This window comes from Phocoena sinus, chromosome 3, assembly GCF_008692025.1.
Source record: "Phocoena sinus isolate mPhoSin1 chromosome 3, mPhoSin1.pri, whole genome shotgun sequence".
Classification (NCBI taxonomy): Eukaryota; Metazoa; Chordata; class Mammalia; order Artiodactyla; family Phocoenidae; genus Phocoena; species Phocoena sinus.
This window is the reverse complement of record NC_045765.1, coordinates 171,869,367-171,882,352: the sequence shown is the minus strand read 5'-3', so window position 1 is coordinate 171,882,352 and position 12,986 is coordinate 171,869,367. Positions and strand designations below refer to the sequence as shown.

Below are 12,986 nucleotides of genomic sequence, written 5' to 3'. Positions count from 1 at the left end.
CCCACTCTCACCACTCTTATTCAACATAGTTTTGGAAGTTTTAGCCACAGCAATCAGAGAGAAAAGGAAATAAAAGGAATCCACATCGGAAAAAGAAGAAGTAAAGCTGTCACTGTTTGCAGATGACATGATACTATACATAGAGAATCCTAAAGATGCTACCAGAAAACTACTAGAGCTAATCAATGAATTTGGTAAAGTAGCAGGATACAAAATTAATGCACAGAAATCTCTGGCATTCCTATATACTAATGATGAAAAATCTGAAAGTGAAATCAAGAAAACACTCCCATTTACCATTGCAACAAAAAGAATAAAATATCTAGGAATAAACCTACCTAAGGATACGAAAGACCTGTATGCAGAAAATTATAAGACACTGATGAAAGAAATTAAAGATGATACAAATAGATGGAGAGATATACCATGTTCTTGGATGGGAAGAATCAACATTGTGAAAATGACTCTACTACCCAAAGCAATCTACAGATTCAATGCAATCCCTATCAAACTACCACTGGCATTTTTCACAGAACTAGAACAAAAAATTTCGCAATTTGTATGGAAACACAAAAGACCCCGAATAGCCAAAGCAATCTTGAGAACGAAAAAAGGAGCTGGAGGAATCAGGCTCCTGACTTCAGACTATACTACAAAGCAACAGTAATCAAGACAGTATGGTACTGGCACAAAAACAGAAAGATAGATCAGTGGAACAGGATAGAAAGCCCAGAGATAAACCCATGCACATATGGACACCTTATCTTTGATAAAGGAGGCAGGAATGTACAGTGGAGAAAGGACAGCCTCTTCAATAAATGGTGCTGGGAAAACTGGACAGGTACATGTAAAAGTATGAGATTAGATCACTCCCTAACACCATACACAAAAATAAGCTCAAAATGGATTAAAGACCTAAATGTAAGGCCAGAAACTATCAAACTCTTAGAGGAAAACATAGGAAGAACACTCTATGACATAAATCACAGCAAGATCCTTTCTGACCCACCTCCTAGAGTAATGGAAATAAAAACAAAAATAAACAAATGGGACCTAATGAAACTTCAAAGCTTTTGCACAGCAAAGGAAACCATAACCAAGACCAAAAGACAACCCTCAGAATGGGAGAAAACATTTGCAAATGAAGCAACTGACAAAGGATTAATCTCCAAAATTTACAAGCAGCTCATGCAGCTCAATAACAAAAAAACAAACAACCCCATCCAAAAATGGGCAGAAGACCTAAACAGACATTTCTCCAAAGAAGATATACAGAATGCCAACAAACACATGAAAGAATGCTCAACATCATTAATCATTAGAGAAATGCAAATCAAAACTACAATGAGATATCATCTCACACCAGTCAGAATGGCCATCATCAAAAAATCTAGAAACAATAAATGCTGGAGAGGGTGTGGAGAAAAGGGGACACTCTTGCACTGCTGGTGGGAATGTGAATTGGTTCAGCCACTATGGAGAACAGTATGGAGGTTCCTTAAAAAACTACAAATAGAATTACCATATGACCCAGCAATCCCACTACTGGGCATATACCCTGAGAAAACCAAAATTCAAAAAGAGTCATGTACCAAAATGTTCATTGCAGCTCTATTTACAATAGCCCGGAGATGGAAAGAACCTAAGCGCCCATCATCGGACGAATGGATAAAGAAGATGTGGCACGTATACACAATGGAATATTACTCAGCCTTAAAAAGAAATGAAATTGAGATATTTGTAATGAGATGGATAGACCTAGAGTCTGTCATACAGAGTGAAGTAAGTCAGAAAGACAAAGACAAATACCGTATGCTAACACATATATATGGATTTAGGGGAAAAAATGTCATGAAGAACCTAGGGATAAGACAGGAATAGAGGCGCAGACCTACTGGAGAATGGGACTTGAGGATATGGGGAGGGGGAAGGGTGAGTTTTGACAGGGGGAGAGAGAGTCATGGACATATACACACTAACAAACGTATTAAGGTAGATAGCTAGGGGGAAGCAGCCGCAAGGCACAGGGATATAAGCTCGGGGCTTTGGGACAGCCTGGAGGGGTGGGAGGGGGAGAGTGGGAGGGAGGGAGACGCAAGAGGGAAGACACATGGGAGCACATGTATATGTATAGCTGATTCACTTTGTTATAAATCAGAAACTAACACACACCATTTTAAAGCAATTATACCCCAATAAAGATGTTAAAAAAAAAAAAAAAAGAAAAAAGAAAAGAGAGAAAGGAAGGAGGAAGGAAGAAAGAAAGAAAGAGAAAGAAAGGAAATAGAAGGAGAAAGAAAGAGAAAAGAAAGAAAGAAAGAAAGAGAAGAAGAAAAAAAGAAAGAGAAAAGAAAGAAAATCTACAAACAGTAAATGCTGGAGAGGGTGTGGAGAAAAGGGAATGCTCCTAACACCTGTTAGTGGGAATGTAACTTGATACAACCATAATGGAGAACAGTAAGGAATTTCCTTAAAAAACTAAAAATTAGAACTACCATATGAACCCAGCATCCACTCCTGGGCATATATCAGAAGAAAACTCTAATTCAAAAAGATACATGTTCCCCAATGTTCATCGCAGCTCTATTTACAATAGCCAGGAAGTGGAAGTAACCTAAATGTCCATCAACAGATGAATGGATAAAGAAGATGTGCACATATATACAATGGAACATTACTCAGCCATAAAAATAAACAATAATCGAGTATTTGTAGTGAGGTAGATGGATTTAGAGTCTGTCATACAGAGTGGAAGTAAGTCAGAAAGAGAAAAACAAATACCGTATGCTAACACATATATATGGAATCTAAAAAAAAAAAAAACGTTCTGAAGACCTAGGGGGCAGGACAGGACTTGAGGATATGGGGAGGGGGAAGTGGTAAGCTGGACGAAGTGAGAGAGTGGCATGGACATATATACACTACCAAAATGTAAAATAGATAGCTAGTGGGAAGCAGCCACATACACAAGAGGAGATCAGCTCAGTGCTTTGTGACCACCTAGAGGGGTGGGGTAGGGGAGGGGTGGGGACAGAGACACAAGATAGAGAGATATGTATATGTATAGCTGATTACACTTTAGTTATACAGCAGAAACTAACACACCATTGTAAAGCATTATACTTCAATAAAGATGTTATAAAATAAATAAATCAAAAGAATATTAAAAATAGGATAAGAAAAATGGCCATTTGCATCAACATGGATGAAAGTTAGGTATTATCATACTAAGTGAAAGAAATTCAGACGATGAAAGACAAATATCATGTGAGAGGACTCATATGTGGATTCTAAAATAATGATACAAATGAACTTATTTACAAAACAGAACAAACTCACAGACATGGAAAACAAACGTACTGTTACCAAAGGGCAAAGAGTGGGAGGGTTAAATTGGGGATTTGGGATTAACAGATATATAACTACTATGTATAAAATAGACAAACAACAAGGACCTACTGTATAGCACAGGAAACTCAGTATCTTGTATAACCTATAATGGAAAAGAATCTGAAAAAAGAGTAAATATGTATAAGTGAATCAACTTTGCTGTAAAGTTGAACATAAACACAACATTGTAAATCCAACTACACTTCCATTAGAAAAAAAGAAAGAAAGGGGGGAGAAGGAAGAAGGAAGGAAGGAGGGCGGAGGGAAGGAAGGAACAGAAGGGAAGGAAGGAAAGAAGGAAGGAAGAAGGAAGGAGGAAGGAAGGAAGGAAGGGAAAGGAGGAAGGAAGGAGGGAGGGAGGGAAGGAAGGAAGGAAGGAAGGAGGAGGGAAGGAGGGAGGGAGGGAGGGAACGGAAGGAAGGAAGGAAGGAAGTAGGAAGGAAGGAAAGGAAGGAAGGAAAAGAGGAAGGAAAGAAGGAAGGAAGGGGGAAGGAAGGAGGGATGGGAGCTGAGTCGGGGGAAGGTGTTTCAGAAAAGGAGAAGATTGAGGAACAGGAAAAGTAAAGATATAAAAGGCTGTGAATTTGATGGAAAATCTCCCATATATTAAAAGAGCCCAACCGTTCTTGATCTATCTTTTCTACAGACAACGAAGTCTCATTGATGGCGGCCTTGAGGGGTCGCAGGGTGTTTCTCAAGGCTCCCTCCGGCCGTATGGGTGCAGCCTTCCAGAGCCTTGGGCACACCCTTCTCAACCTCCTCTCTCCTTCTTATATTTCTCATAATTAAGGAGGGTCTGCAAAACATGGAGATACCAAACAAAGAGCAGTGTGCCCCCTCGGGGCAGAGCCTCCCCAGCCCCTGCGGTACGGGGACAGCCCCACAAGCACTTGACGAGTTCCCCAACAGGGAGCCACGGAGGCCGTCCTTCAAGCTGTGAGATTATCCTCCTGGGAGGATAAAATTGGGACCAATTTTCCTGTCAGCCTGGCTGACTTTCCCAGTGGGACAGGCTGAAGTCACATACTGATATAACGTCATAATTTCCACACCTTAAATAATTTAACGTGAAATCACATAAATAAAATGCTATAACTGAGCTATGATTCTTTATACATTTTCTAATAATTCTAGCCTTTTAAATTAGCATGGTAACACTTAGAATAACTGAAGAATTTAATTGCATGGAGCACTGCAATATTGTCTGCTGAGGCTGGGGCCACGATGAAGCTCTGATTAGCTTTAATTTAGTTGGTTTTCCTCAATTTAGTCTTCATATTAGATAATGCCAGCAGAAGGTAGAGACACATACAAATAAACCACGGAGCACAACGATTGTTCTTAAGTGCTTACATGCTTTGCTGAAAATCTCTAGGCATGCCATTCTTGAACTTCAAATGGAGGAGAATTAGTGACTTAAAAATATTAAGTGTTGCGTTCCTTTCTGCTGTGCCGTCAACAATTTTCCGTACACACTGATGTTTAAGTTCTTGATTGCTCTAGGGGAGAAGATGTCTCTTTTTTTTTCCCTCCTTCTCCCCTCTCTCCCTCCCCCTTTCTTTTTCTCTTTCCTTCCTTCTTTCTTTTTCTTCCTCCTTCCTTTCCTTCCTTTCTTTCCATCCATCCATAATTGTGTAAGAATGACTACATTCAAATATTCAAGTTCATTTTCTTTAGTGCAGAACTGTGCAGTTAATTTAGAAATAAAATGTGCTCTGCATACATTTCACAAATATAACAGAAGAAAGCATATGTTTGCATGAATTGTAATCAGTATAAGTATGGTTTTTAAGGCTACTTCAGAGCCCCATGAGAAATATACAGCACTGATGAGAACGAATAGTTTTCTATTAGAAAGTGAATATTTGAAATTTTTGATTTCCAAAACAGATACACTCGTGAGGCCAGCAGGTTTTCAATTTCTATGAGGATTTAAGTCAGAATTTCTTTAATGATCCAGTTTTTCCCAAGTTTTAAAAATCATAACAGCATATCCATTGCCTATTGCTGCATGAAAAATTACTAGAAATCTAGTGGCTTAAACAGCATGCTTTTAATACCTCACAGATGACATGGGTCAGGAGTCCGGGAGCAGCTGGCGGGTCCTCTGCAGGCTGTGACCAAGGTGGGCCAGGGCTGGTCTGGAGGCTGGACTGGGGAAGGGGGCTGTTAGCAAGCCAGCTCAGGTAGTTGGCAGAATCCATTTCTGCAGCATTCTAGACATGGGGGCCCCAACTTCTCTCTGGTTGTTGGGCAGAGGCTGCCTCAGCAACTAGATGTCACCCTCGGCTTCCTTGCCACTTCGGCTTCCCAAGTGGCGTCTTCAAAGCCTGTGAGGGGACGAGACCCCAGAGCAAGTCTGTGCACCAGCCCAAGAGTCTTCCAAGACATAATGTACAGCAGAAGCAGCATCCTGACACTCTCACCAGGTTGCTGGGCAGGTCAAGGGGAGGGGATTATACAAGGGCAGGACGCCAGAACTGAGCATCACTAGGGCCGCCTTTGAGCCTGTTCGCATGTATGTACAGAGCTCGGTGGGGCCTCCCTATTTAATATCAGTAAGACACATGAAGCCTTGTCTGTTTGTTTAAAGAAATCATAAATGTATTCCAAGTTCTGTTTTATTAAGTTTAATCATATTTTCTTTAATTTTTTTTTTTTTTTGCAGTACGTGGGCCTCTCACTGCCGTGGCCTCTCCCGTTGCGGAGCAACAGGCTCCAGACGCGCAGGCTCAGTGGCCATGGCTCACGGGCCCAGCCGCTCCGTGGCATGTGGGATCTTCCCGGACCGGGGCACGAACCCGCGTTCCCTGCATCAGCAGGCGGACTCTCAACCACTGCGCCACCAGGGAAGCTGTTATATTTTCAATGTTTAATGATTACTTTTGGAATTCAGAGTTCACATGTATTCGCAAAGGCACAAAAATGTATCTCTAGGGTCAGGCACTTTTTGTCCATCCAACACAGTATCTCTTATCAAGGCATATCTGCAGGCAAACAACACACAATGCATACACACACACATCCATAGATGTACAAACACTTTTGGAAGGAGTGGGGTTTATAGGACCATTTCTCCCTGCCCTTAATTTCGGAATTCCAGGGACTACCGTCTGTGCACTCCAGCAGAACCCAACTGCCCCGCATGGTATGTGAAGCATTGAGCTTTGCCAGGCTCCCAACTGTGGGTCCCTGCCTCTTTCTCTATGGCTCTGTGGTATGGGGGCTGCACATGGGCTCCACTGTTTCACAAACCCTTGTTTTCAGAGCAATGTCCATTAGATATTTTTCCAGCAAGTTGGGCAGTAGCTTCCACACCTGGGCAGAGACTTCCCCCCCTGCAGGGATGTCTTTGTGCCTTAGTAGGTGGAGATGTGGCACCCTGGGGCCAGCAGGTGCTCCGAAGTGGTAGAGCTGTGATGCACACCTAGTGACTTTCCCTAGCATTAACTTTGGTGCTAACAACTAGTGAGCTGGGATGCACACCCAGTCTGATGACTATTTCTAACAAGGAGAAGTTTGTAAGCTCTAGTCCAGTGAGGCCAATGGTTGGCTTGGCTGGATCCCAGACTTATTGTCTGTCCACTGTCCACTCTCCACTGATGGGCAATTGACAGCAAATACCAGGGCCGTAGAAGAACGTGTGGAGAGACTGGCCAAATCCAGCCCTCCTACTAGAAAAGACAGCTTAAAGTATGTGCCCATGATTGACTGTGCACAGTTGTCCTGAGTGACAAGTCATGCCTGGGGGCTCCTGGCATCAGAGGTCTGTCCACCCAGGTGGTCACTGCCCACTGTGTCCCACTGAGATGTGTCTGGGTCACGGAGCGTGGGGACCCTGGGTTCACCTCCCAGGTGGATGTGTCGGCTGTCACAGGGGAAAGACACCACATGGACAGAAGGAAAGGGAACAGGGGTTGGTGCAGAGGTTGATAATTGAGGAAGCTCCTGGCAGACCCTTTGCCTCCATGGCTCCTTGTTCATGGATTGTCAACCACAGGACCTGTAAACACTCAGCCTCTTCTAAGTAAAAATCTCCAGCTCAGGAGAGTCAGCTCCCACCTGCTCAAGGGCAGACAGTCACTGCTGTGATCTAAATATTGGTGTCTCCCCCAGCATGATGGTATTTGGAAGCGATGAGACCATGAGGGTGTGGCCCCCATGAGGGGATTCGTGCCTTGAGGACAGAGCCCCAGAGAGCCCCTTCCCGCTTCTGCCCTGTGAAGACACAGAGAAGACAGCCATCTATGAACCGGGAATTGGGTCCTTGCCTGGCATGGCATCTGCTGGTGGTCAGCAGCCAATGGGTTTCCTGCGGCCGCGGTAACACGTGACCCCAGTGACCTGGCTCAGAACAACAGGAGCGGGTCTGCTTACAGCCCTGGAGCCAGAGGCCAAAGGCGAGGTGTCTCAGGGCTGGGCTCCCTCCAGAGGCTTCGGGCAGGAGTCCACGGCCTCTTCCAGCCCCTGGCGGCTCCAGGGGCCCATTGTCCACCTCTGCCCCCTCCTCTTGGGTCCTCTCCGAGGGTCTCTTACAAGGACGTGTGTCACTGGGTTTATCTCATCTCAAGACCCCAAACTAAATCTCGTCTGCAAAGACCCTTTTCCCACACAAGGTCACACTCACAGGTCGGGGCTGGGTGTGGACACGCCTTTGCGGGCCACCTCCCAGCCCAGGTGGTGTGGAGGAGAGCAGACAGGTGGGGGCCTAGGCTTGGGGAGGGGATGCAAGAGGTCCCAGTGGAACATATTCCCCCCATGGGACCAGTGCTGCTGGGTGTCTCAGCCCTGCACTCGCCGCCTGGAACCCTGAGCCCCTCACCTGTCAGCTGACAAAATGATCCTCAGGTGCACGAGGTGCTGGAGGTGGAGCCCAACAGGCAGGTGCAAAAACCGCCACGTCCCATGTCCCTTCCCCGGATGAGTGAGGGAGGGGGCAAGCCCAGCGGATCACCGGGGTGCAGGCGACTCAGCCCTGGGGCTGGGGGCCTGAGACCCACAAGCCAGACCAATGGGCTCTGCCCCACATTGTCAGAAAGTCTGGAGGGTGTCCCCAGAGGCCCCACGTGCTCAGCTCCCTCCAGGAGAGGCCCCTGAGCTGCAGATGCTGCCCTTCGGGGAAGGCGGCACCACGGGCATCAGAGGAGACGGGAACCCCCGACCGCAGGGTCTCGCTCCCACGTGCGCACGGATCCGCGAACAGCCTCCGCGGCCCGTGACCTCTTAGAAAGGCTCAGCCCTTCTCTCTGTCATTAGTCACGTGGAAAAATACACACAGGCACACGCATGCATATACATAGAGCACGCAGACACACACACACAGCCACATACACGTGCACACAGGGGCACACACAGAAACTCCTGGGCCCCGCATGCACAAGTCCTGATTCAGTGGGTCTTGGTTGTGTATATATATATATATTCGTTTCCATTATAGGTTATTACAAAGTATCAGATAGAGTTCCCTGTGTTATATAGTAGGTCCTTGTTGTTTATCTGTTTTATACATAGTAGTGTATATATGTTAATCCCAAACTCCTAATTTATCCCTCCACCCCTTTTCCCCTGAATTTTTTTAATCTTATGAGAAATAGCCTATTTTTGCTCTTACACGTATAGTTTGGCTGGGATTTGAAAGTGTGACTCCCGTTAATGTGTAACGCCCCACTGAGCTCACTTGGAATCAGGTGGACGCTGCCTGCAGGAGATTTTGTGAACAGTGACTCTGCTATTCACATCTGATGTGACATTCAATGGTGGTGAAACAGCTTAAGTTTAAACTACATCTTTAACTCAGCAAAGCCTCAGCTCTGCATCAGACAGTATTTATGTACCAACTTGGACTTTTAGAACTGGCTAATTTTGTTAGCAATCCTTCAAAGTGTTTTCTGAATTAGTAAAAAAAAAAAAAAAATACATGTTTATTGGTTTGTATAACTGAAGACAGGTTAAGGAATTCCCTCAAGTTTGCCAAAAACAAAACAAAACTCGAACACTTCTCCATTAACACAGAGTCTGGAAAAAGTGTGATTTCTGGAAAGCCACCATGTGATAATTTAATAAACTTGGAGACTGTTTTTCAATTTTTATTGAGGTTCACTAATAACAGATGTGAAAAGCGACAGGCCCAACACCATTTTATGTCCATGTTAGGAAAATGAACTTGCAAATCTATCCCCGGAGCCACTGTTCCCACTTCTGATTTAAAGGTCAGTGAATTCTTCTCTGAAAATCCCATGTTTCAGGCTTGGCCAGAATAAGAGTATGGGCCTTTTCCTTTTTAAGAAAGAGAAAATTGGAGGTAATTTTATGCATTTGTCCCTCTTTTCCTTTGCTGATTCACAAGACTATACTGGGGTTTTATGCATTTCCATGTCATTGAGCACCAATGTTAGAGGGCCCTGCACACAGGGTGGAGGGAAGGTGGGTCTGAGTCTGACTCCAGGCTTTACACCCTGGCTTCTTTCTTATTGAGACAAACTTTGTATTAACTAGAACATACTTTCAGAAAAAGCACCCAAATTATCAGTGCCCAGCACAGTAAACTTTTGCGAGGAGGGAGCAAAGCAATCAAGAACATTCCATGCACCCAGAAGCCTTCATCAGACCCTCTGGTCATCAGAGCCCTCTCCCCACAAAAGGAGTCTGCATTCTGTCCCCAAAACCCAGTGCCACCTGCTGTTTACAGAGATGCTGTGTCTGCTTCCCTCCACGGCAATGGTGGAGCTGTAGCTTATTTGTTTTAGTTGCTGTGTACTGTTCCATCCTAAGAACACACTCGGATTCACTGAATCAGTGTGACTGTTTGGTAATTTCCGATTTGGGGTTCCTACAAAGAATGCTTCTACATACGTTCTTCTGTTTTTTGTGAACTTGTGTGACCATTTCCATCAGATTTCTACCCAGAGTGGAATTGCTGGATAAAGTCAGACACACTAGCTTTCATAGGTTCTCCCTGTTTCCAAGGTGGTTGGACCCAACCCCTGCTCCTCAGACAGGCAACCATGCCTATATTTCCATGGCAGAACTGATTCAGGCTTTAAATAGAGGAATGGGTATACTTTGAGTGTTTTTTGGATCAGAATGGCTTTATTTAGTAGTGGGCTTTAACAGTAGGAGCTCCAGGAACGAAGAAATAGTGGATAAGCTCACTGCGGGCAGCGGTAAGAAATTAGCTCTCAGGTCTGCCCAACATCTGTGATTAGGGGTTCAGAAGAAGGAAGAAAGAAACTTAAATTAGAGGAAAAATGTTAAATTTCCGAAGCAGGATTTGCTAACTTGCCCAGGAAGCTTGTCTAGCTTCTGGAAGATTCTGGCCCAGCCCAGTGAAGGAGAGCTGGGTCTCCCATCCCCGACCCCAGGCTCCAGTGTCCGAGAACCACAGCTGTAGGGACAGTGGTCAGGTTTGTCCATCTGTCATGGATTAGTCATGGAATAGCTGCCCAGTTCTCACCGTGTGCCACACCTCAGGGTCCCAGCATTAGTGATGGGGCTGGGGCTGCCCCCCAGGAGCTTAGAGTCTCAGGAAGGTGAGGGAATCAGCTCCCACTAGATGGCGGGGCCCATGCAGCATGGGGCTTACCCCTCTCCTTGGGACATCTAGTCTACCTCTGACTGCCTGCCGGGGAAGGAGGGAGCAGGATTGGAAATATACAATGTGTTCAAAGAATGGAAGAGCCTGCTGGGGAGAGGAAAACAAAGGAGGGGCTTGGAAGCTATTTCCAGCAGAAATTATTTATACTCATGCCCAGAAAGGAGAAAACAGTCCCAAATACCCTCAGTTTCCCCCCCCACTGGGCATGACTTGCACTCACAACATTTTCAGGTGAGCCCTCTGCTCCCTGTGTATTTCCTTCCAAAAGGTAGAGTGGATGGTCATTCAACCAGGCCCAGGGGAGAGATAGGAATGTCCTGGGGCAGTTCCAAGAGCACCGTCCCAGCATCATCATGGGCCGCGCTTTTGGCTCAAGCTCAGATTCAGCTCCATCCTTACTCTGACCCTCCAGCCCTCTGCACCTTGAGCTTAGGAGAGTCCTGGCCTCTGGGCAGCAGGTCTGAGATGTGAGGTGGCCCCAGCGTAGAGGCTGCAGAGACACACACAACGAACGCCATTCCCTGACTTTCTCCAGACACAGAGGTGAACCCCCTACCAGCCATATGGAACTTAGGGTGTAATAGAGGTGCAAACTAGAAGTTTCTGTGGGATACACTCTGCTTTGTGCTCACAGAGGTGGCATGTGACAGGATTCCCAGGGAGGAAAAAGCCACCTCAGAAGGTGGGATGGGTAAGGACCTTCCACTGATTGACAGGGCCTTAAAGGATACCAAGGCAGGAATTTCCACAGGCTTTAAATATGATACATGCCCACCGCAGAAAAGTACAGAAATTCCCTAAATCTCACCATGTAGAGATAGCCACTAAGCATTTTGGTAACCGTCTCCCAAAGACAGTCATCCCCTTTGGCCTGAATCAATGAAATCTTAACCAAAATCAATGAATTCAATTAAATTAGTACATTGTAACCTAAATCAATAAAAATTCATGCTTGAAAACTCTGGAGTTGCACAAGGGTATGTGAATTCAGGTTCAATGTCATCAGTGCTCTAAGAAGTCTGGTGTATCACCTTTATCTGCAAAAGGTGGCTTCATGGTATTCACACCATTTCAAAAAAGGATTTGACATTTTGGGTACAATATGAAAACAGCATGGTAGAGGAAAGACTCTTTGCTGGTGATTTTGGTAAAGGTATTCTGCAAGAAATTAAGCTTTTATCTCAATGAATATTTGTTAAATGAATTAAAATCTAATGACTATATTAGAGATAGTTAGAAGCAAATTGCAAAATGATTACAACTGCATAATTTTATGAATGTAACACACAAACATGGTAAATGTATATGTGCACAGACACACATGCACATGAACATGGGCTAATTTTATAAGGGAAGATTCTGGAATAAAGTACACTAGATGGGGGAGGAAAAAAAACAAAGATGGTGCTTTTCCTTTTAATCATAGGACCCTGAGAATGATTGCTACCTTCACAGGTCACCAAAGTTTAAAAAACAAATTCTCATCAAACTGTCAAAAATTAAATACAAAGAAAAAATATTAAAAGCAGCAAGGGAAAAGCAACAAATAACGTACAAGGGAATCCCCAAAAGGTTAATAGCTGATCTTTCAGCAGAAACTCTTCAAGCCAGAAGGGAGTGGCAGGACATATTTAAAGTGATGAAAGGGGAAAACCTACAATCAAGATTACTCTACCCAGCAAGGAACTCATTCAGATTCAATGGAGAAATTAAAACCTTTACAGACAAGCAAAAGCTAAGATAATTCAGCACCACCAAACCAGCTTTACAACAAATGCTAAAGGAAGTTTTCTGGGCAGGAAACACAAGACAAGCAAAAGACCTAAATTAACAAACCAAAAACATGGTAATAGGAAAATACATATCGATAATTACCTTAAATGTAAAAGGATTAAATGCTCCAACCAAAAGACACAGACTGACTGAATGGATACAAAAATAAGACCCATATATATGCTGTCTACAAGAGACCCACTTCAGACCTAGGGACACACACAGACTG

General features: G+C 44.4%; 1 protein-coding gene across 1 annotated transcript in view; it reads left to right on the top strand.

Annotated features, from left to right (window-relative positions):
• LOC116751148 (basic proline-rich protein-like) overlaps positions 1 to 8,617 on the top strand; it is a gene marked incomplete at its 5' end in the record, with an annotated part of 76,662 nt that extends 68,045 nt beyond the window's left edge. Inside the window, 2 exon segments of the mRNA XM_032626582.1 lie at positions 8,239 to 8,314; positions 8,475 to 8,617. Coding sequence (XP_032482473.1) covers positions 8,239 to 8,314; positions 8,475 to 8,617 — 219 coding nt within the window.
• Between the last annotated feature and the right edge of the window lie 4,369 nt (positions 8,618 to 12,986).